This window comes from Hypanus sabinus, chromosome 5, assembly GCF_030144855.1.
Source record: "Hypanus sabinus isolate sHypSab1 chromosome 5, sHypSab1.hap1, whole genome shotgun sequence".
NCBI classification, from domain to species: Eukaryota; Metazoa; Chordata; class Chondrichthyes; order Myliobatiformes; family Dasyatidae; genus Hypanus; species Hypanus sabinus.
In genome coordinates this window covers 179,197,550-179,221,361 of record NC_082710.1, presented here as the reverse complement: position 1 = coordinate 179,221,361, position 23,812 = coordinate 179,197,550, and the positions used below count along the sequence as shown (strand labels likewise).

Here is a 23,812-nt window from a genome sequence, read left to right as displayed (position 1 = left end):
CATTGAACCCATGAACACTACCACATGTTGTTTATATATATATGTATATAGTATTTCTATATTATGTATTGAACTGTTGCTGCTACGTTAACACAATACAGGACATGACACATGACACCTGCCGGTGAGAATAAACCTGATTCTGATTCTGAGATGGTGGAGGTTTATGGAGGATGAGGTGATGGATGTGGACACTTGTGTGCTGGTAGGTTAGGACAAGAGGAACTCTATCACTGTTGAGGCAGAGGGAAGATGAGGTGAGCACAGATGTTCGGGAAATGGAGGAGATGCAGGTAAGGGCAACGTCAATAGCGGAGGAAAGGAAACCGTTCTTTACAGAGAACATACCTGATGTTCTGGAAGGGGAAACTGCATTCTGGGAACAGATTCAGTGGAAATGAAGGAGTTTAGAAACGTTACAGGATACTGGGTGGGAAGAGGTATAGTCAAGGTACCTGTGGGAATGAGTAGCTTTATAAAGTATGTCAGTTGACAGTTTGTTTCCAAAAATATGGGCAAAGGGGAGGGAAGTGTTTGAAATGGACCAAGTGAATTCAAGTGCAGGGTGGAAGTTAGTGGCAAAGTTGATGAAATTGATAAACTCAGCATGGGTGCATGAAGCAGCACCAATGCAGTCATTAATGTTTCTGAGGAAGATTTGGGAGCATTACTGGGGAAGGCCTGGAACATGGGCTGTTCTACGTCAACAACAAAGAGACAGTCATTACTGAGGCTCATGCAGATATCTGTGGATAGCCATCGAGTCTGGAGAAAGTGGAGGAGCGGAAGGAAGATTGGTGAGGGTGAGCACCAGTCCTTCCAGCTGGAGGGGAACTGGTTTGTTCTTTTATTGAGAAAGAAACAGAGAGCTGTAAGGCCTTCTTGATGGGGGATAGAAGTTATAACTGGACATCCATGGTGAAGATGAGGCGGTCAGTGCCAGGGAATTGAAAATTGCTGAGGAGATTGAGGGCATGAGAAATGTCGCGGATGTGGGTTGGGAGGGATTGACCTGAAGGGTTTAGAATGGAGACAATGTATGAGGACACGAGTTCAGTGGGGATGGAGCAGGAATTCCCTTTCAGTTCTACTTTACACTGAACCAGGCTCCGCGCTCCGGGTTCATTTATAGTCAGAACTCTCTAATGTGTTTCTGATCCCACCCTGACGTGGAAATTGCCGCGATTCCTGCCCAGAGAACACTTGGAGCAACGTTGTTCATTCCCGAGTCTGCAGCGCCCCTAGTGGACATTCCCGGTACTGCCGGGTTCAGCAGCTCCCGAAAGTGAAAGGATCCTGAACCGGGAAGTACCGGGAGTTAACATGGCTTCGAAAGGACAGGTCGAGAGTTGGACCGAGGAGGTAATTTGTCCCATCTGCCTGGATTTCTTCACCGATCCGGTGTCACTGGAGTGTGGACACAACTTCTGCCGCTCCTGCATCACACGGTGTTGGGAAAGGGAGGAGAGAAACTCCTGCCCGGAATGTAGAGAGGAGTTTGCAGACCGCACCCTTAGGGCCAGTCGGGTGTTAGCAAGACTGGTTGAAAAAGCTCGAAAACTGCACCTGAATCCGAAAGGGAAGGAAAGTAAACGTTTCTGCGAGGAACATGAGGAAGAACTGAAGCTGTTTTGTGAGACGGACAAGACTCTGATCTGCCTGATCTGTAGAGATGCGCGGGAACACAAGTCTCACAACTTCATGCCGGTTAAAGAAGCCGTTAACATTTACCAGGTAAAAATAACCCGCTTTCGATCGTCTGTTTATGTTGTGTCTTTTTTTGTCTAATCCATTCCTCCTTTAATTCCCAGGATCGGGTTAAATCTTCCTTGGACTCTCTCACAAAAAGACAAGCAGACTTCCAGGAAATGGAGCAGCAACAGAAAGAAAAGATTTCTGGAGTTCGGGTGAGGCTCCTGAGCAGAATTACCAAAATCGTTGTGCAGTCTTGTTCCCTTTAATGAAGAATAGCAGAGTATCGCAGCTCCAGTAACCTGGGATGATCTTCTTCTCTTCGGCGGTTGGCACCCAGCTTAATGGTGCATTACCGCCACCTTCTGCTCCGGAGTGCGGATCAGACGATAGACTTAACATATGAAATGCCTTCTCCCGTACACATACACATACACACACATACCCTAAACTACACTTTATCTTTCTTTCTTTGGCCATCCTAGTACCATAATCCTGCTTATTCATCATAATCCTATAAAAAAACCCTGTATCCCTTAAGAAAGCTAAAAGTACCCAGACCTGTGCCCTCTCACCCATGCCCAGTAACCCTTTTAATGTGAATTCCTGCACCCCCAATTCCCTTAGATTAATTGTCATCATCTCTCTCTGTATCCTAAACTTCCTGCAACTCAGAATTACATGTTCTACTTGCTCCTCTTCCTGACATTCCTCACACAAACCTGTCTGGTGTGTCCCTATCATTTACAATGTTTTGTTTAGTGCACAGTGCCCCAACCTGAAACTAGTCCACACAGTTTCCTCTATTCTGTATCCACTGCCTACCCTAGTCCCTGTAACACTCTTTTGTATTTGATATACATGCCTCCCTTTCCCCTCTCTGTCCCATCTTTCTTGCCACATTTGGATGATTTTTTCCAGATTACACACTTAGCCTCTGCTTTGCTGATACTAATGTGCATTTCTATATTTTCTTTCTTTAATGCTCTCTTTGCCAACTCATCCACCCTCTCATTCCCCTTCACCCCTACATGAGCTGGAACCTGTAGAAATTTTACCTGACCTCCCTGATCTGTAACTCTTGTGACTGACTGAAGGACTTCATAACGTACATTTTGCCGGATGTTTGAGTGAGAAGACTTTAAACTTGCTGGAACCGAGGATGAATCTGAACATATCAGTTTGGGCTTTGGCTTTGGCTCAATCAGGGTTCGGCGAGAACAGGCAGAGGGGAGGTTGAACAGGGCACGACTGCGCAAGCACGTGAAGTACGGCCTCTGAGATCAGCGGGGGAATTTAAAAAGCGAGCAGAGGCTGAGTACGAGCTTCACTCCAGGTGAGGAAAGGCCGGGTAAGCTCCTTTAATTACTCTAATTAGATTAGGAGTAGGTAATGGAGGCAGCAGTTAGGGCAGTTGAGTGCTTCGTTTGCAGTATGTGGGAAGTCAGGGCGAGCACAGCTGTCCCTGATGACTACACCTGTGAAAGGTGCATCCAGCTGCAGCTCCTGACAAACCGAGTTAATGAACTGGAGCTGGATGAACTTCGGATCATTTGGCAGAAAAAAATCAGGAGTTACAGGGAGATAGTCAACCCTAAGAGTCAGGAGACAGGTAGCTGAGTGACTGTCAGGGGAGGGAAGGGGATTAGACAGGAAGAGCAGAGCACCCCTGTGGCTGTTCCCATCAATAATAAGTATACCGTTTTGGATACTGTTGGTGGGGATGACCTACCAGGGACAAGTTGCAGTGGTTGCGTCTCTGACACCGAGACTGGACCCTCAGCTCAGAAGGGAGGGAGGGAAAAGAGGAGAGCAGTGGTGTTAGGGGATTCAATAGTTAGGGGGACAGATTGGAGGTTCTGTGGAAGAGATCGAGAATCCCGGATGGTCTGTTGCCTCCCTGGTGCCTTGGATCGACTTCTCAATATTCTCAAGAGGGAGGTTGAACAGCCGGATGTCGTCGGCCATGTAGGGACCAATGATGTGAGTAGGAAGAGTGAGGTGGTCCTGAAAGGTGAGTTTAGGGAGCTAGGTGCCAAGTTAAAGGACAGGAACTCCAGGAGAGCAATCTCAGGATTTCTACCAGTGCCACGTGCAGGTGGGTTTAGAAATAGTAAGATAGTGCAGATCAACACGTGGCTGAAGACATGGTGCAGGAGGGAGGGCTTCAGATTTATAGATAATTGGGCAGTTTTCCAGGGAAGGTGGGACAGTTAATATCTGAACTGGAGGGGGAACAAATATTCTTGCAGGTAGGTTTGCTAGAGTGGCTCCAGTGGATTTAAACTAGATACGGGGGGGGGGGGGGAGGGGAACCAGAGTGTAGGAACAGATGTATGGGAGAAGGAAGAAAAAGAAGATAGTAAAGTTGTTTGCACTGTCAGAGATAACTAGAGAGGAAGAGGTGGAGAATTTCTTAAATGCATCTATTTTAATGCTCGGAGCATTCTAAGAAAGGTGGATGAGCTTAGAGCATGGATTGATACCTGGAAATATGATGTTGTAGCTATTAGTGAAACATGGTGTCAGGTGGGGAGTGATTGGCAACTAAATATTCCTGAATTTCGTTGCTTCAGGTGTGATAGAATAGGAGGGGCCAGAGGAGGGGGTGATGTATTGCTTGTCAGTGAAAATATTACAGCAGTGCTCTGGCAGGATAGATTAGAGGGCTCGTCTAGGGAGACCATTTGGTGAAATTGAAGAATGGGAAAGGTGTAGTAAAACTTATAGGGGTGTATTATAGACCACCTAATGGGGAGTGAGAATTGGAGGAGCAAATTTGTAAGGAGATAGCAGATATTTGTAGTAAGCACAGGGTTGTGATTGTGGGAGATTTTAATTTTCCACACATAGACTGGGAAGCCCATTCTGTAAAAGGGATGGATGTTGTGGAGTTTGTAAAATGTGTGCAGGATAGTTTTTTGCAGCAGTACATAGAGGTACCGACTAGAGAAGGGGCAGTATTGGATCTCCTGTTAGGGAATGAGATAGGTGAGGTGACGGAGGTATGTGTTGGGGAGCACTTCGGGTCCAGTGATCACAATGCCATTAGTTTCAATATAATTATGGAGAAGGATAGGACTGGACCCAGGGTTGAGATATTTGATTGGAGAAAGGGTAACTTTGAGGAGATGCGAAAGGATTTAGAAGGAGTGGATTGGGACAATTTGTTTTATGGGAAGGATGTAATAGAGAAATGGAGGTCATTTAAAGGTGAAATTTTGAGGGTACAGAATCTTTATGTTCCTGTTTGGTTGAAAGGAAAGGTTAGAAGTTTGAGAGAGCCATGGTTTTCAAGGGATATTGGAAACTTGGTTCGGAAAAAGAGAGAGATCTACAATAAATATAGGCAGCGTGGAGTAAATGAGGTGCTCGAGGAATATAAAGAATGTAAAAAGAATCTTAAGAAAGAAATTAGAAAAGCTAAAAGAAGATATGAGGTTGCTTTGGTGAAAGTAAATCTAAAGGGTTTCTACAGCTATATTAATGGCAAAAGGATAGTGAGGGATAAAATTGGTCCCTTAGAGAATCTGAGTGGACAGCTATGTGTGGAGCCAAAAGAGATGGGGGAGATTTTGAACAATTTCTTTTCTTCGGTATTCACAAAGGAGAAGGATATTGAATTGCATAAGGTAAGGGAAATAAGCAGGGAAGCTATGGAAACTATGACAATTAAAGAGAAGGAAGTGCTGACGCTTTTAAGGAATATAACAGTGGATAAATCTCTGGGTCCTGACAGGTTATTCCCTAGGACCTTGAGGGAAGTTAGTGTAGAAATAGCAGGGGCTCTGACAGAAATATTTTGTCATTAGAAACGGGAATGGTGCCGGAGGATTGGTGTATTGCTCATGTTGTTCCATTGTTTAAAAGGGTTCTCAGGGTAAACCTAGGCCTGTAAGTTTGACGTCAGTGGTGGGTAAATTAATGGAAAGTATTCTTAGAGATGGTATATATAATTATCTGTATAGACAGGGTCTGATTAGGAACAGTCAACATGGATTTGTGCGTGGAAGGTCATGTTTGACAAATCTTATTAAATTTTTTGAAGAGGTTACAGGAAAATTGACGAGGGTAAAGCAGTGGACGTTGCCTATATGGACTTCAGTAAGGCCTTTGACAAGGTTCCGCATGAAAGGTTAGTTAGGAAGGTTCAATTGTTAGGTACTAATAGTGAAGTAGTAAAATGGATTCAACAGTGGCTGGATGGGAGATACCAGAGAGTAGTGGTGGATAACTGTTTGTCAGGTTGGAGGCCGGTGACTAGTGGTGTGCCTCAGGGATCTGTACTGGGTCCAATGTTGTTTGTCATATACATTAATGATCTGCATGATGGGGTGGTAAATTGGATTAGTAAGTGTGCAGATGATATGGTGTTGTGGATAATGAAGTAGATTTTCAAAGGTTGCAGACAGATTTAGGCCAGTTAAAAGAGTGGGCTGAACAATGGCAGATGGAGTATAATGCTGATAAGTGTGAGGTGCTACATTTTGGTAGGAATAATCAAAATAGGACATACATGGTGAATGGTAGGGCATTGAAGAATGCAGTAGAACAGAGTGATCTAGGAATAATGGTGCATAGTTCCCTGAAGGTGGAATCTCATGTGGATAGGGTGGGGAAGAAAGTTTTTGGTGTGCTGGCCTTTATAAATCAGAACTTTGAGTATAGGAGTTGGGCTGTACTGTTAAAATTGTACAAGGCATTGGTGATGCCAAATTTGGAGTATTGTGTACAGTTCTGGTCACTGAATTATAGGAAAGATATCAACTAAATAGAGTGAGTACAGAGAAGATTTACTAGAATGTTACCTGGGTTTCAACACCTATGTTGCAGAGAAAGGTTGACCAAGTTAGAACTTTATTCTTTGGAATGTAGAAGGTTGAGGGGGGACTTGATAGAGGTATTTAAAATTATGAGGGGGCTAGATAGAGTTGATGTTGATAGGCTTTTTCCATTGAGAATAGGGGAGATTCATACAAGAAGACGTGAGTTGAGAGTTAGGGGGCAACCCCAATCATAACTCCACTCCACCACGTCATCAATTGTTCCTTGTTGCTTCCTGATTATATGCTCCATGTTCCTACCTCTTTTCCACAAGGCCCCATCATCCGCAAACAGAGACCTACCTATCTCCACTGGTACCTCTATGAAGACATAATGATGAAAAGTATCAGACTAATCACACTACCCTGAGGTGTGCCTATGTTATGCTAAAAAAGATCTAGGCTAAGGAGCGCTCTTGAAGTTGCTGCATCTTTACAACAGATTGTGGGAGGAGGTAAGATTAGCAAGTGCGTGGAAAGAAGCAGTAGTAATTCCAATAAGGAAACCTGGCAAAGACCCGTCAAAACACACCAGCTACAGGCCAATAGCATTAACGTCAAATATATGCAAGATCATGGAAAATATGATAACAGAAAAGTTATCATATCAGCTTGAGAAGAGAGGAATGCTGGCAAGTTATCAGAGTGGTTTTAGGAAAGGAAGGAATTCCATAGACTCAGTGATAAGGTTAGAGACTGAAATAAGAAAGGCTCGGGCAAATAGAGTCAGTAGTTGCAGTGTATTTTGACATAGAAAAAGCCCATGACATGATGCACAAACTGCACAAGATGGGGGGTTGGTGGAAAAGTTTTTAATTGGATAAAAGATTTTTTGTTCGGTAGGAAAATTCCAGTTCAGATTGGGTCAGAATGATCAAATCAGTAACCTGGGATCGATCCTGACCTCCAGTGCTGTCTGCGTGGAGTTTGCACGTTCTCTCAGTAACCGGTACCTTCTTTTAGCCGACAATCAACTCAATGTGGGATTTACAGACAATGTAGTTGAAAACTGATTTAAACCAGACAGATGTTTTGACTGTTGTGACCCCACCAAGAGTCAAAGCATAAAGCCCAGATTCCAGCCAACAGAGTTCTTTGGGTCATTGAGGCACACAAGCCTCCAAACCCAACGGCAAGGTTGTGGTCCTCTTGGATGATAGTGGGCTGGACAGACCCTTCCATATCATAAGGAAATACATCAGGGCCAAATAATAAACCAGCCTCTCCTTTCCTTCGACAGGAACAGTCACAAAGTGTTCAGTCCCAGATAACATCCTAGTTTGATGAACTGCGCCGGATTATCACCTAGAAAGAGCAGCGTGCACTCCGAGATATCAGAGAAGAAGAGGAGAGGATTCTAAATCCAATGGAGAAAAATCTTCAAGTAATTCAAGAGAATTTAAATGCCATCTACAAGGAAATCTCAAAGTTACAGGAACAGATGGATCAACAAGACAATATCATATTCCTCATGGTGAGAGATTTCAGTTTGGTCCTGTAAAAGTACATAGTCACAAAATGATGTATTCTAACTCAGTGTGGGATTTACTGATACTGGAGTTGTAAACTGATTGAAACCAGATGGATGTTTTGACTATTCAGGGTTGTTGTCTCCAAACCGGCCTCTCACAACATCTGTACATCGCTGGACAGTCTGCATTATTCTCGGGAATGTTTACTCTGATCGTCGCACTGAGCCAGTGATCACTTCTGTGATTCCCACGTATAATATCCCCTAAGACTCAGAGTAACATCCCATTGCAGTCACAGACTGTGAGTGTGTCTGGTGCAGTGGGTGTGAGGGTCTCTCTGTTGATCAGTGGGAACTGAAGTTGAATTCCAGAATGTGACCTACACATTGGATTTACCATCTATATCTGGTTTGTATCAGGTTCATTGTTTTGGAGAATTTTGCACTGTCTTTTGTTTTTCAGAAATATTCTTCATCAGATTATATCCCATTTTCATCAGAGACAGGACTTTCTGTCCATTCTCTCCTATCAGTTTCCCTGGTGCACAAGCCTCCTCCCACCTACTCACCACACCCAGTAACAGTGTCCCCAACTCCATGGTCCCTCATTACATTCAATCTCTGCTGTTCCACTTCAGCCATTCCTGTAGCAGTGAGTTCCACATTCTCTTCATGACATTTCTTGTGGGATCTATTAACGACCAACTGATATTTTTATCTTTGACTTATTGTCTCCACACAAGCAGAAATATTTTCGATCAAATACATTCAGAATCTTAAAACCTGTCCAGTCTCTCCTGTGAGTTCCTTCTCTCAGTTATCGTAGAATTCTCATAAATATTCCTTGTACTTTCTCCCATGGTTCAATGTCCCTCTTTCTCCGTTCATGTTAGTGGGAAAGTTAAGTGAGAATTTTCGGCAGTTTTTAATAACTTGTCTCAGATTCCTGCTTGTCTCGGATGCTGACGGTCAGTCTCAGTCAATTGAGATCTGTGTTTGATTTATTTCAGGAGGAAGCTCGTCGGAAGAGGAGGTAGGACATGGTCTTTACTGAAACTCTGTATGGATTTGTAAAATAGTTCAAGTATCACTGATGTTCAGTTTATAACCAGATGTATAATATTTACAGGATGAGTGATGATACCCAGACATTGTCAGTGACAGATGGTGCCCAATTGGTTGAAAAATTCGATCACCCCTATTTGCTCGACATAGCATCGGAAGAAGTGATTGGCGGCATTAAACACGGTAAAACATAAGATTCATTTGTGCTTGTTTATGAGACACTACTAAGTCATAATTAGATGCCAAATATGGCTTGTCAAAGTCCTTCTGAAAATCCAAGTACACAACATCAACTGATTCTCTTTTGTTTATCTGGCTTGTTATTTCTTCAAAGAATTCCAGCTGATTTGTCAGGCAGGATTTTCCCTTGAGGAAACCATGGCCTATTTTATCATGTGCCTCCAAGTTCCCTGATAACTCCTCCTTAATAATCAACTTCACCATCTTCCCAGCCACTGAGGTCAGACTAACTGGCCTAGAGTTTCCTTTATTCGCTCTCTCTTCTTGAACAGTGGAGTGACATTTTCAAATTTCCATTCTTCCAGAACCATTGAAGAATCTAGTGATCCTTGAAGGATCATTACAAATGCCTCCACGATCTCTTCAGCCACCTCTTTCTGAACTCTGGCATGTACACTATCTAGTCCAGGTGACAGCTACCTAAAGATCTTCCCATTTCCCAAGAACCTGTTCTCTAGTAATGCTAACTTCACGTCGCCTGACACTTGGAACTTCCACCATACTGCTAGTGTCTTCCACAGTGAAGACCGATGCAAAATACGTCTTCAGTTCATCCACGCTTTCATTGTCCCCCCATTACTACCTCTCCAGCATTGTTTTCCAGCAGTCCGATATCCACTCTTGCCTCTCTCTAATCCAGAAATTAGGACCTCCTGGGTACCAATTTCTGGATTGCTGCCTGTGCCACGTGCCAGTGAGGGTAGAAACAGGGTGATCTGGCAGGTAAATGTGTGGCTGAGAAGCTGGTGCAGGGGGCAGGCTTCAGGTTCTTGGATCATTGAGATCTCTTCTGGGGGAGGTATGACCTGATGAGAAGTGATGGGTTGCACCTGAACCCGAGGGGGACCAATATTCTTGCGGGCAGGTTTGTTAGAGCTGTTGGGGAGGGTTTAAACTAATTTTGTAGGGGGGTGGGAACTGGAGTGAAGGGACTCAGGATAGGACGGATGGTAAAAATGGTAATGATAGCCTGCAGTCAGACTGTCAGGAAGGACAGACAGGTGATGGAACTCAGTTGCAGCCAACAGGCTTAGTATCAAAACTTTAGGAATGCAGAATCAGAAAGGACAATAAATACGATACTCAAGCTGTTGTCTCTAAATGCATGTAGTATAAGAAATAAAGTGGGTGATCTTGTTGCACGATTACCGATTGCCAGGTATGATGTTGTAGCCATCACTGAATTGTGGCTGAAGGATGGTTGTAGTTGGGATCTGAATGTCCAAGGTTATACATTATATCGGAGTGATAGGAAGGTAGGCAGAGGGGGTGGTGTGGCTCTACTGGTAAAGAATGGCATCAAATCAGTAGAACGATATGACATTGGATCAGAAGACATTGAATACTTGTGGGTTGAGTTCAGAAACAGCAAGGTTAAAAAGACCTTGATGGCAGTTATATACAGGCCTCCAACAGAGCTGGGCGGTGGACCACAGATTACAACAGGAGATAGAAAAGCTGTGTCAAAAGGGCAATGTTCTGGTAGTCATGGGAGATTTTAACATGCAGGTCCATTGGGAAAATCAGGCTGATAATGGATCTCAAGAGTGAGTCTGTTGAATCCCTAAGAGATGGCATTTAAAGCAGTTTGTCATTGAGCCCACGAGGGGATCAGCTATACTGGATTGGCGACGGGCAGGCGGAGGCTGCAGTTTGGGCCTGGAGGCTGTCTAATGAGGCAATGAAATCCTCAAAACTGCTTCGGTACCATGATTCCAAGCACCTCGCACTTGAAGACAAACCCGCTGAGTTTTTTGAGTGGAGAAAACGTGAGCAAGTGGGACAAAAGCTAAGTGCCGAGAGCCGCAAAAAAAACTAAATTGTGGACTGGACATAAGGAACCTGCTTTGAGTATCGCTGTATTCCGGTCGTGCTTAATCCCCAACCCCCACCCCCCCACCCCATCGGCTGGTTGGCAAGAATATTGTCAATATTAAACCGGTCCGCGGTGCAAAAAAGGGTGTGTACCCCTGGTGTTTATACATTATTTCTACTTCTGGGTTGCGGGGTTTTACTTCCGGTCTTTTCTGCCCCAGTGTGCATGTGTGTAACTAATCAATCTGGGGGTCAATGTCACCTTTGACTATGACCGAGGTAGGGGAGCTTGGCCTTAAAAAGGTTGGTGACCACTAGAGTAAAGGCTGATGTAGCAGTATTTCAGTGGAGTAAGGGAAATTACAGTGGTATGAGACAGGAGTTGGCCAAAGTAGATTGGAAAGAGCTGCTGGCAGGGATGTCAGCAGAGCAGCAATGGTGTGTGTTTCTGGGGAAATGAGGAAGCTGCAGGACGTGAGTATGTTTTCATTTCTTCCAACAGTGAAGAAATACTCAATATGTAAAATGGTACAACCATGACTGACAAGGGATGTCAAAGCTATTGTAAAAGCAAAAGAAAGGACATATAACAAAGCAAAAATTAGTGGGATGATAGTGGATCGGGAAGGTTTTAAAAACCTACAGAGAGCAACTAGAAAAATCATTGGAAAGGAAAAGATGAAATGTGAAAGCAAGCTAGCAAATAACATCAAAGTGGATAGTAAAAGTTTTTTCACGTATGTTAAAAATAAAAGAGAAATGAGAGTGGATATGGGACCGCCAGAAAATGAGGCAGGGAAAATAATAACAGGGGACAAGGAGGTGGCGGATGAACTAAATGACTATTTTGCATCAGTCTTCACTGTGGAAGACACTAACAGTATGCCTGATGTTGTGTGTGAAGGAAGAAAAGTGGGTGCTGTTACTATTACAAGAGAGAAGGTGCTCAAAAAGCTGAAAGACCTAAAGGTACATAAGTCACCTGGACCACAGGAACTGCACCCTAGGTTTCTGAAAGATGTAGCATTAGAGATTATGGTGGCATTAGAAATGACCTTTCAAAAATTATTGGAGTCTGGCATGGTGTCAAAGGAGTGGAAAATTCTTTAAGAAAGGAGGAAGGCAGCGGAAAGGAAATTATAGACCAGTTAGCCTGACCTCAGTGGCTGAGATGTTTGAGTCAGTTGTTAAGGATGAGGTGATGGAGCACATGGTGACACAGGACAAGATGGTATAAAGTCAGCATGGTTTCCTTCAGGGAAAATCCTGCCTGACGAACCTGGTGGAATTCTTTGAGCAGATTACAAGTAGGATAGATAAAGGGGATGTAGTGGATGTTGTATATTTGGACTTTCTGAAGGCCTTTGATAAGGTGCCACACATGAGGCTGTTTCCCAAGTTAAGAGCCCGTGGTATTATAGGGAAGTTGCTGAGGTTAGACAGTTGGAGGCACGGCTTCAGGGAGCCCAGATGCAGCACACGTAATTGTTAACAAGTACTGATGACCAGCTGCAGTTTTTGGCAATGGACCTACACAATCCAGTATGACCCTGGAAAATGGTTCACCAAACGCAGGTATCAGCCGAAGTGGTGCCTTAGGGATGGCCTGATTAGGTTTTCCCACCGCCTGGCACGTATGACACCCTCTACAGTAATTAACAATATCTTTCCTCACGTTACACCAATAAAATTCCCTCATCATCCTGTGCAGTTTCCTTTACTCCGAAATGTCCACCGAAAGGCATCTTATGGGCCAGGTTTAAAACTTAAGCCCTGTAAACTTTTGGAACCACTACCTGATGCACAATAGCCCAATCCTCACTTGCAGGCACAGTGGCTGATCTCCACTTCCTCATCAACACCCCATCTTTAAGGTAATATCCCACTGACTCTTTCTGAATTTCATCCTCAGAGAGAGCTCTCTCTTTTAAAGCCACAATTTCAGGATCTTTATTTAGTTCTTCTATAAATTCCCTCCTCAGTAAAGACGTCTTTCTCATCCTCCTTACTCTCCTCAGCCTTACTACCCTCTAAGTCCTGTTGGTTTAGGGACAGTAGGAAAGTCTAGATAAATCAATATTAGCATCAGCAGCCTTTTCCGACATGCTTCTAGTGACTACGCAGGCGGGATACACATCAGCATCTATGGGCGGGCTGTCAGCAGCAGCAGGCTCACTGGCTAGCTGAACTGCTGGGTAAACATCCCCACCTGCAAGGTCATTTCCGAGTACGAGATCAACATTGTCTATCGGTAGTTCAGACCGCACCCCTATTGTGACTGGTCCAGACACCAAGTCGCATTTCAGAATTATCTTATGCAAAGGCACGGTCTCAGTTCCGTTTCCAATACCTTTGATAATATTCACCACCATATAACCATATAACAATTACAGCACGGAAACAGGCCATCTCGGCCCTTCCAGTCTGTGCTGAACACTTACTCTCAACGCCGCCGACTCTCAAATCTCCATTTTAGCACCGAACTCCAAAACACTCTTTAATATCAGTGACTGAAAAGCTCCAGTATCTCTCCAGATTCTCACTGGAACCGGAGTTGATCCCTCCTTCACAGACACAAACCCATTTGAAATAAATCTCTCAAGTCCCTCTTGAACTAGGTCAGACCCCTCCTTCTTCAGCGGTGTTTTAACCGTCTGAACGCAGGCATTTGGGGTTTTCTCTCTCTCTGTCCCTTTTTCCCTTTTCATTGCAAAACAATTGGATGCCGCATGACCAGGCTTCCCACAAAAGTAACAAAAGGGGTTGCTGGGTGGTGGGGGTCATTGTAACTTGTCCCATGGTCAGGCTCGGATTAAATCGGGGGTTGCTGGGTGTTGGGGGTCATTGTAACTTGTCCCATGGTCAGGCTCGGATTGAATCGGGGGTTGCTGGGTGGTGGGGGTCATTGTAACTTGTTCCATGGTCAGGCTCAATTAAATCGGGTTTCTGGGTGGTGGGGGTCATTGTAACTTGTCCCATGGTCAGGCTCGGATTAAATCAGGGGTTGCTGGGTGGTGGGGGTCATTGTAACTTGTCCCATGGTCAGGCTCGGATTAAATCGGGGGTTGCTGGGTGTTGGGGGTCATTGTAACTTGTCCCATGGTCAGGCTCGGATTAAATCGGGGGTTGCTGGGTGTTGGGGGTCATTGTAACTGGTCCCATGGTCAGGCTCGGATTAAATCGGGGGTTGCTGGGTGGTGGGGGTCATTGTAACTTGTTCCATGGTCAGGCTCGATTAAATCGGGTTTCTGGGTGGTGGGGGTCATTGTAACTTGTCCCATGGTCAGGCTCGGATTAAATCAGGGGTTGCTGGGTGGTGGGGGTCATTGTAACTTGTCCCATGGTCAGGCTCGGATTAAATCGGGTTTCTGGGTGGTGGGGGTCATTGTAACTTGTCCCATGGTCAGGCTCGGATTAAATCAGGTTTCTGGGTGGTGGGGGTCAATGTAACTTGTCCCATGGTCAAGCTCGGATTAAATCAGGGGTTGCTGGGTGGTGGGGGTCATTGTAACTTGTTCCATGGTCAGGCTCGGATTAAATCAAGGGTTGCTGGGTGGTGGGGGTCATTGTAACTTGTCCCATGGTCAGGCTCGATTAAATCGGGTTTCTGGGTGGTGGGGGTCATTGTAACTTGTCCCATGGTCAGGCTCGGATTAAATCGGGGTGGCTGGGTGGTGGGGTCATTGTAACTTGTTCCATGGTCAGGCTTGATTAAATCGGGTTTCTGGGTGGTGGGGGTCATTGTAACTTATCCCATGGTCAGGCTCGGATTAAATCAGGTTTCTGGGTGGTGGGGGTCAATGTAACTTATCCCATGGTCAGGCTCGATTAAATCGGGTTTCTGGGTGGTGGGGTCATTGTAACTTGTTCCATGGTCAGGCTTGATTAAATCGGGTTTCTGGGTGGTGGGGGTCATTGTAACTTGTCCCATGGTCAGACTCGGATTAAATCGGGTTTCTGGGTGGTGGGGGTCATTGTAACTTGTCCCATGGTCAGGTTCGGATTAAATCGGGTTTCTGGGTGGTGGGGGTCATTGTAACTTGTCCCATGGTCAGGCTCGGATTAAATCGGGTTGCTGGGTGGTGGGGGTCAAAGGGCCGGAAGGGCCTATTCCGTGCTGTATCTCAATAAATAAATTACAGCTGATGAAAGTGCAGTAGATGTCGTCTCCATGGAGTTTAGCGAGGGATTTGACAAGGTCGCAGAGAGTTAGATCACATGGGATACAGTACGATCTGGAATAGGATGCAGAGTTGTCTGGGTGGAGTCCCGTGACCAGTGGTTGTTCTGCAGGGATCGGTGCTGGGTCCACTGTTTTACATCATTCATATGAATGATTTGGAGAGAATGTAGGTGACGTGTTTAGTAGGTTTGTGAAGGACTCTAAAATTGGTGGTTTCATGGACAGTGAAGAGGTTATTTATTTATTTAGAGACAGTGTGAAACAGGCTGTCCAGACCAATGACCCGCTCCACCCAGCACCCCAACTATTTAAAACCAGCCTAATCACGGGGCAATGTACAATGACCATTTAACCTACAAACCGTTATGTCTTTGTACGAGCGTCACAGAGTGATAGAAACTAACAGCACAGGCCCTTCAGCCCATCTGGTCTGTACCGAAGCATTTAAACTAGCTGCTCCCATCGACCTGCACCGGGACCATGGTCCTCCAACTCCGACCGTCCATGTACAGTCCAATCTTCTCTTAAATGCTTAAATCGAGCTGGCATGTACCACTTGGGCTGGCAGCTGGTTCCACACTCTCACAACCCTCTGAATGAAGCAGTTTCCCCTCATGTTCCCCTTAAACTTTTCATCTTTTACCTTTAACCCATGACCTCTGGTTGTAATCCCACACACCCTCTGTGGAAAAAGTCTGCTTGCATTTACCCTATCTATACCCCTCATAATTTTGTATACTATCAAATCTCCCCTCAGTCTTCTAAGTTACAGGAATAAAGTCCTAAACTATTCAATCTTTCCTCATGACTCAGGTCCTCCAGTCCCAGCTACATCCCTGGAAATTTTCTCCGTGCTCTTTCAAACTTGTTTACATCCTTCCTGTAGGTAGGTGACCAAAACTGTACACAATATCCCAAATTAGACGACCCCAGGTCTCATACTACTTCAACATAACATCCATCTACCTGTAACACCACTTTTGGTGTATTCTGGACCTGTGTTCCCAGATCTGCTGTGGAACAGAGTCCTCAGTGCCCGACCATTCACTGTGAAAGACCGACACTGGGGTCCTACCGAAGAGCAACAGCTCACACTTGTCTGCATTAAATTCCAGCTGACACTTTTCAGCCCATTTTCCCAGCTGCTCCAGATCCCACTGCAAGTAATGATGGTCTTCCTCGCTGTCCACTCCTCCCCAATGTGAGGGATGAATCGGGAGCACCCGGAGGAAATTTTAATTCAGAGAGATGAGGGTGTTGCATTTTGGAAGGTGAACCAGGACAGGATTTACACATCAATCGGGGGCCCTGGAGAGTGTTGTGGAACAGAGAGACCAGGAGCTGATTGTCTTCATCAGTCAGAATACTGAGTACAGGATCTGGGACGTCACGTTATGAGTGTACAAGACATTGGGAAGGCCACATTTGGAGCAGTGTAACACACACAAATTGCTGGAGGAACTCAGCAGGTCAGGCAGCATATATGGATTTGAATAAACAGTTGATGATTTGGGCCAGGGTTTTGTGTGTGTTGCTTTGGATTTCCAGCATCTGCAGACTTTCTTGTCTTTATGATTTTGATCACCCTGTACAGTTCTGGTTATCTTTCTACAGGAAGGATGTCATTAAACTGAGAGGGTATAAAACAGATTTACAAGGATGTTACTGGGACTGGAGAGTTTGGGTTATAAGGAGAGGCTGAATATTCTTGGTCTTTTTCCTGGAGCTCAGGAGGTTGCTAAAGGAAAATGTAGAGGTGGATACAGTTACAATGATTTAAAAGACATCTGGACAGGTACGTGGGTGGGAAAGGGTTAAAGGAACAATGGGCAAATACAGGTAAATGAAACTAGTTCATTCAAGCGAGTTGGTCGGCACGGATGAATTCTGCCTCTTTAAATGCCTCCAGTGTTTACTCACCCCATCCTCATCTGGATCCAGTTGTTGCTCCACCCCTTCCTCATACCTGTTTCCACTGCGATCTCCCGTCTTTCTTTCCGTTCGTGAGGTAATGTCTTGGCTTGACACACCGACTGGACATCTCCCTTATCACACGCTGCTTGACCGCTGAGATCCTCCAGAATTTTGTGTTTGTTGATCCTCCAGGTCGAGGAAAAACATCGAGAAGATGCCCGAGTCTCCCCCCGATCCCGGGGCCGCGCTGTCCGAGTCATTCCCCCCGATCCCGGGGCCGCGCTGCCCGAGTCTCCCCCCGATCCCCGGGGCCGCGCTGCCCGAGTCTCCCCCCGATCCCGGCGCCGCGCTGCCCGAGTCTCCCCCCGATCCCCGGGGCCGCGCTGCCCGAGTCTCCCCCCGATCCCGGGGCCGCGCTGCCCGAGTCTCCCCCGGTCCCGGGGCCGCGCAGCCCGAGTCTCCCCCCGATCCCCGGGGCCGCGCTGTCCGAGTCTTCCCGCCCCCCCCCCGATCCCCGGGGCTGCGCTGCCCTAGTCTCCCCCCGATCCCGGGGCCGCGCTGCCCGAGTCTCCCCCGATCCCCGGGGCTGCGCTGCCCATGTCTCCCCCCGGTCCCGGGGCCGCGCTGCCCGAGTCTCCCCCCCGATCCCCGGGGCCGCGCTGCCCGAGTCTCCCCCCGGTCCCGGGGCCGCGCTGCCCGAGTCTCCCCCCGATCCCGGGGCCGCGCTGCCCGAGTCTCCCCCCCCGGTAACCGGGGCCGCGCTGCCCGAGTCTCCCCCCGAACCCGGGGCCGCGCTGCCCGAGTCTCCCCCCGATCCCGGGGCCGCCCTGTCCGAGTCTCCCCCCGATCTCCGGGGACTCTCTAATTCTCTGCTTCTCCCCCCAGTCTCTGTCACCCTGGATGTGGAAACGGCGAATCCGTGGCTCGAGGTGTCTGAGGATCGGAAGAGTGTGAGACGGACCGGGACCCGGAGGAATCTCCCTGACACCGGGAAGAGGTTCACATACTGGGCTTGTGTGCTGGGATCGGAGGGATTCACATCGGGGAGACATTACTGGGAGGTGGAGGTGACGGGGAATCGGTGTTGGGATCTGGGAGTCGCCGCAGAGTCTGTGGAGAGGAAGGGAGCGGTCACACTGAGTCCGGAGACCGGATGCTGGACCATCGGGCGGTTTTATGACGGGATGTGGGTTTACACCTCCCCTGTGTCCCGTCTCCCTGCCGGTCCCATCCCCGGGAGGGTGGGAGTTTATCTCAGTTACGAGTCCGGGACAGTTTCATTTTACAACGCGGAGACCAAGTACCATCTCCACACCTTCACTGGGAATAAAGTCACGGAGAAACTTTATCCTTACTTCGGGTTTGGATATAAAAACCAGTGGCTGAGAATCTGTTCCGGTTCCGCTGCGGGTCTGTAAACGGGTCGGGTCCCGGGACCGGTGTCAGGAGTCAGTCAGTGTAAATATAAATGTGCGGAGAGTGAAATAAACACGATGTGAAAATTATCGATCCATTAATTTTAACTGGTTTACCGCATCCGTCAACGGAACAGAAACACTGCGGATTCAGCAGCAGCCGCGGGCGGCGGGTCCTGAGCTCCCCGGCTCCCCCGGGTGCTAAAGCCCACCGGGACTGACAGGGTAACTGGGGCAAGTGGGGGTGATACTGACTGGGAGAGGGAGGGCAGGGTGAAACTTGGTAACACGGGACTCCCAGAGCCTGGGTCTCCCAGCGTGTCCGGTAACATTTATGGAGGGAAATGGGCAGGTGAGGGGTGGATCCAGGTGAGGGGTAATAGCTGAGGGAGGGGTGACAGATGAGGGACGGGTGGAAATGTGTCAGAAATTGGGAGGTGAGAGGTGTCAGTAACAAAGGGCAGAAGATTTTGGAATCTGACAGGAGGGGAAAGTGACCCCAGAGTAAAGGGAGGGAGGTGGGGAGGAGTGTGTGGGTGATGGGCAGATGGAGAGGGTGGGGAGGAGTGTGTGGGTGATGGGCAGATGGAGAGGGTGGGGGAGGAGTGTGTGGGTGATGGGCAGATGGAGATGGTGGGGAGGAGTGTGTGGGTGATGGTCAGATGGAGAGGGTGGGGAGGAGTGTGTGGGTGATGGGCAGATGGAGAGGGTGGGGAGGAGTGTGTGGGTGATGTGCAGATGGAGAGGGTGGGGAGGAGTGTGTGGGTGATGGTCAGATGGAGAGGGTGGGGAGGAGTGTGTGGGTGATGGGCAGATGGAGAGGGTGGGGAGGAGTGTGTGAGTGATGGTCAGATGGAGAGGGTGGGGAGGAGTGTGTGGGTGATGGGCAGATGGAGGGTGGGGAGGAGTGTGTGGGTGATGGGCAGAAGGAGAGGGTGGGGAGGAGTGTGTGGGTGATGAGAAGATGGAGAGGGTGGGGAGGAGTGTGTGGGTGATGGGCAGATGGAGAGGGTGGGGAGGAGTGTGTGAGTGATGGTCAGATGGAGAGGGTGGGGAGGAGTGTGTGGGTGATGGGCAGATGGAGGGTGGGGAGGAGTGTGTGGGTGATGGGCAGAAGGAGAGGGTGGGGAGGAGTGTGTGGGTGATGAGAAGATGGAGAGGGTGGAGAGGAGTGTGTGGGTGATGGTCAGATGGAGAGGGTGGGGAGGAGTGTGTGGGTGATGGTCAGATGGAGAGGGTGGGGAGGAGTGTGTGGGTGATGGGCAGATGGAGAGGGTGGGGAGGAGTGTGTGAGTGATGGTCAGATGGAGAGGGTGGGGAGGAGTGTGTGGGTGATGGGCAGATGGAGGGTGGGGAGGAGTGTGTGGGTGATGGGCAGAAGGAGAGGGTGGGGAGGAGTGTGTGGGTGATGAGAAGATGGAGAGGGTGGAGAGGAGTGTGTGGGTGATGGTCAGATGGAGAGGGTGGGGAGGAGTGTGTGGGTGATGGTCAGATGGAGAGGGTGGGGAGGAGTGTGTGGGTGATGGACAGAAGGAGAGGGTGGGGAAGGAGGGGAAAGAGAGAGGGCGATGGGGCTGGTGGATCAGGAGGAAAGAGACAATTAAACAGGAAAAGTGACAGGGAACGATTTCCAGAAGTTTGAAAGTTCGATGTTGATGCTGCCAGGTTGCCGATCACCCTGACAGAAAATGGGGAGCTGTTCCTCTAACTTACGAGGCAAATAGAGTCGGGATCTCTACTTTGAATCAGATATTCAGTTTTGGACCCAGTTTATATGCAGGAAATGTGGGGAAAAACACAACAGGTTGGTCATGATCTGTGGAGAGAGGAACAGGCTTCATGTTCCACGTTGGTGACCTCTCCCGGAATTGATTCAAACACTGCCTGCTCTGTTGTGGGTTTCAAGTAATTTCAGTTTTGTTTTAGTTCTTCCAGCATCTGATTGAAGAAAAAACGGGAGTGCAGTGTAATTTCCTCCGGAAAGGGGGATAAAGAAGGAGGAATGTGAGAGGAGAGGGGAGTGGACCATTAGAGAAATCGATGCTCAGGTTGGAACTACCCGGAGAGGTACGGTGAAGGTTAGAGAGACGGGGACACGATATTTTGGAGCCGGAAGTTTGGCAACACAAGCAGGCTGATCGCAGCACAATCCTCCGGCAGACTGTGTTGGTCATTGACGCAATGGAGAAATGTAAATGGTGAAGCCCCCTGTGTGTATTTGTATATGGCAGAGACACAGAGAGAGTCTGAGATTTACTCCAGGCTCCCCAGGTAGATGCAAGGATGAAGTTTCTGGTAATGGGGGTGTCAGGATGAGGAGACACAGTGAGGGGACGACCATTCAGAGGCGAATAAATGTATTTACACAGCTCACAATCTAACAGGACTCTACACATTTACACATTAACTATGTTGAGGAGAGACGTGGATAGAGTTTTGGATACAAAGTGAATCAGTAGAAACAGCATGAGCACAGGGAAGTGGTATGGATCATGTCTAATGGGAGAGCAGGTGAGGGGCTGAATGGCCTCCCTGCTTCTGTTTCTGATGTTCTTCAGAGCAGTGCACAGACTGACCAGAGGGAGGATAGAAAGGTCCGGGGAATAAATAGAGGTGTAAAGCAGGAGGCTGAAAAGGTGATTAAATATCAATTATTTAAATTGTCAGGCAAATATCTTTGACACTGAAATGTGGGATCTTGATGTAAAGAAGATTGTGAGGTGTTGGATACACTGGGATTACTCAAACATGGATGCAGGAAAACTTCCTGACATCCCCCCTGTACAGCCCTCCTCTGATGTGAGGTCCCACTCTTCCAAATGAGACTAATGGAGGTGACAGCACACACACCGGCCCTTCGACGTAACATGTCCCTGACAACCAAGGTGGCTTCCTCAGCACGTCCAATTTGACCGCAATTGGCCAGCATTCCTCTAAACATTTTCAATCCAAATGTCCTAAAAATGTTTCAATTCTATCGGCCTCTACCATTTCCTCCGGCAGCTCATCCCATTTATCGACCACCGACTGTGTGGAAAATTTGCCACTCAGGTCCCCTGATAATCTTTACCCTCTGAGCTTGTCTATATCCTCTAGTTTTAGACTCCCCTCCCCTGAGGAAAGACTGTGACCATCGACCTCATCACGGCCCTGCAGGATTTCATTAATCACAATAATGTCCACCCTCAGTCTCCTTTGCTTCAGGAAAACAGTCCAGGTAGATCCAGATTCTCCTGAAGCCCTTGAGCCCCGGTAACATTCCTGTGAATCTTGTCTGCACACATTCCAGCTGAATATTATCCTTTCTACAGCTCGGTGACCAGAACTGCACCCAGTACTCTGAGTGTGGTCTCCCCAATGTCTTGTACAGCTGTAACACGACAAACCATCTCATGTATCCCCTGGGTATTTCTATTCTACAACACTCCCCAGGGCCCTGACATTCACTGTGTATATTCTGAAAATTTCAGTTTCTGTGCCTGTTCCTGTGCTGTACTGTTGTCACTTTGCCCAATTCCTACTTTGAACTCTTTCTGCCATTCCTTTGCCCATATTCCCAGTTGATTGAGGTCCTGTTGTAACTTTAGACAAACTTGACAGTCCACATCAGAAATTTCAGTTTCTGTGCCTGTTCCTGTGCTGTACTGTTGTATGTTCTCAGAGAACATAACATTCTCCTGAAGAATGAGAGGGGATCTCGGGGAAGCGCAAAATCGTTCAGGGCTCAACAGACAGGATGCAGGGAGGATGTGTCCCCTGTCTGAGGAGTTGAGTGTCGGGATCACTGTCACAGGATGGAGTGAACCCTCAGTGACTTCACACACTCTGGATCTTTCAATGATTTCACGTTCCCTGGCCCCGAGCATCTTATTTTCACTGTGGATGTCCAGTCCCTGTACACCTTCATCCACCAGCAGGAAGGCCTCAGAGCTCTCTCTTTCTTTCTGGACACTGTCCCAACCTGTTCCCTTCCACCACCACTCTCCTCCATCTAGCGGAACCTGTCCTCACTCTTAATAATTTCTGTAATTTCCACCGTCTCCAACAGGATCCCACCACCAAACACATCTTCCCCTCTCCCCCACTTTCTGCTTTCAGCAGGGATCACTCCCTACACGACTCACGTCCATTCGTCCCTTCCCACTGAACTCCCTCCTGGCACTTCCAGGTGAGGCGACACTTCACCTGTGTGTCAGGTGGGGTCATACACTGTGTTTGGTGCCTCTGGTGTGGCCTGTACATCGGTGAGACCCGACATAGATTGGGAGTCTGCTTCACCAGAAAAAGCAGGATCTCCCAGTAGCCGCCCATTTTAATTCCACTGCCTATTCCCACATGTCCATCGAGGGCCTCCTCTACTGTCGCGATGAGGCCACACTCAGTTGGAGGAGCAATATCTCACATTCTGTCTGGGTAGCCTCCAACCTGATGGCATGAACATCGATTTATCGAACTTCCAGTAATGGCCACCCCTCCTTCACCATTCCCCGTGCCCATTTTCCCTCCCTCACCATTCCCTGTGCCCATTTTCCCTCCTTCACCGTTCCCCGTGCCCATTTTCCCTCCTTCACCATTCCCCGTGACCATTTTCCCTCCCTCACCATTCCCCGTGCCCATTTTCCCTCCCAGAACAGTCAGTGTGATGTTTGATGGAAGAAGCTGCACTGGAGCCTGGGGTTTATGCTGCGGTACCACTTCCCGAATGGTGGCAGCTGGATTAGATTGTGCTCAGGGTGACTTGTGTCCCCAGTGATCCTACGGGCCCTTTTGACACACCTGTCCTTGTAAATGTCCTGAATCATGGGAAGTTCACAAGTACGGATGTGCTGGGCTGTCGGCACCACTCTCTGCCGAATCCTGCGATGAAGAGAGGTACAGTTCCCATATACCAGTCAGGATGCTCTCAATTGTGCCCCTATAGAAAGTTCTTAGGATTTGGGGACCCGTACCGAACTTCCTCAACCGTCTGAGGTGAAAGAGGCGCTGTTGTGTACAGACCACGTGAGGTCCTCGGTGATGTGGATGCTGAAGAACTTGAAGCTGTTTACCCTCTCAACCCCAGATCCAGTGATTCAATAGGGGTTAGCCCGTCTCCATCCCTCCTGTAATCCACGACCAGCTCCTTTGTTTTTGTGACATTGAGGGAGAGGTTGTTTTCTTGACACCATTGTATCAGAGAGATGACTTCTTCCCT

The 23,812-nt window shown here is 47.7% G+C and overlaps 2 protein-coding genes across 2 annotated transcripts; both read left to right on the top strand.

Moving 5' to 3' along the window:
• The first annotated feature begins 1,246 nt into the window (after positions 1–1,246).
• Positions 1,247–8,651, top strand: LOC132394678 (E3 ubiquitin-protein ligase TRIM52-like). Its single transcript, XM_059971048.1, has 3 exons — positions 1,247–1,734; positions 1,812–1,907; positions 7,756–8,651. Exons 1-3 carry the CDS (start codon positions 1,324–1,326, stop codon positions 7,792–7,794), a joined length of 546 nt encoding a protein of 181 aa, XP_059827031.1. The 5' UTR covers positions 1,247–1,323; the 3' UTR covers positions 7,795–8,651.
• On the top strand, positions 7,882–18,687 carry LOC132394843 (E3 ubiquitin-protein ligase TRIM39-like). Its single transcript, XM_059971249.1, has 4 exons — positions 7,882–7,989; positions 8,997–9,019; positions 9,116–9,234; positions 18,089–18,687. Exons 1-4 carry the CDS (start codon positions 7,882–7,884, stop codon positions 18,619–18,621), a joined length of 783 nt encoding a protein of 260 aa, XP_059827232.1. The 3' UTR covers positions 18,622–18,687.
• The last annotated feature ends 5,125 nt before the right edge of the window (positions 18,688–23,812 follow it).

Excerpts from the sequence above, each read along its gene's own strand:
- LOC132394678 (XM_059971048.1), top strand. The coding sequence starts at position 1,324 with ATGGCTTCGAAAGGACAGGTCGAGAGTTGGACCGAGGAGGTAATTTGT. Across the intron at positions 1,735-1,811 it reads AAGCCGTTAACATTTACCAG|GATCGGGTTAAATCTTCCTT; the intron begins GTAAAAATAACC and ends TTTAATTCCCAG. Across the intron at positions 1,908-7,755 it reads AAAAGATTTCTGGAGTTCGG|GAACAGTCACAAAGTGTTCA; the intron begins GTGAGGCTCCTG and ends TTCCTTCGACAG.
- LOC132394843 (XM_059971249.1), top strand. The coding sequence starts at position 7,882 with ATGGAGAAAAATCTTCAAGTAATTCAAGAGAATTTAAATGCCATCTAC. Across the intron at positions 7,990-8,996 it reads ACAATATCATATTCCTCATG|GAGGAAGCTCGTCGGAAGAG; the intron begins GTGAGAGATTTC and ends GATTTATTTCAG. Across the intron at positions 9,235-18,088 it reads GATTGGCGGCATTAAACACG|TCTCTGTCACCCTGGATGTG; the intron begins GTAAAACATAAG and ends TTCTCCCCCCAG.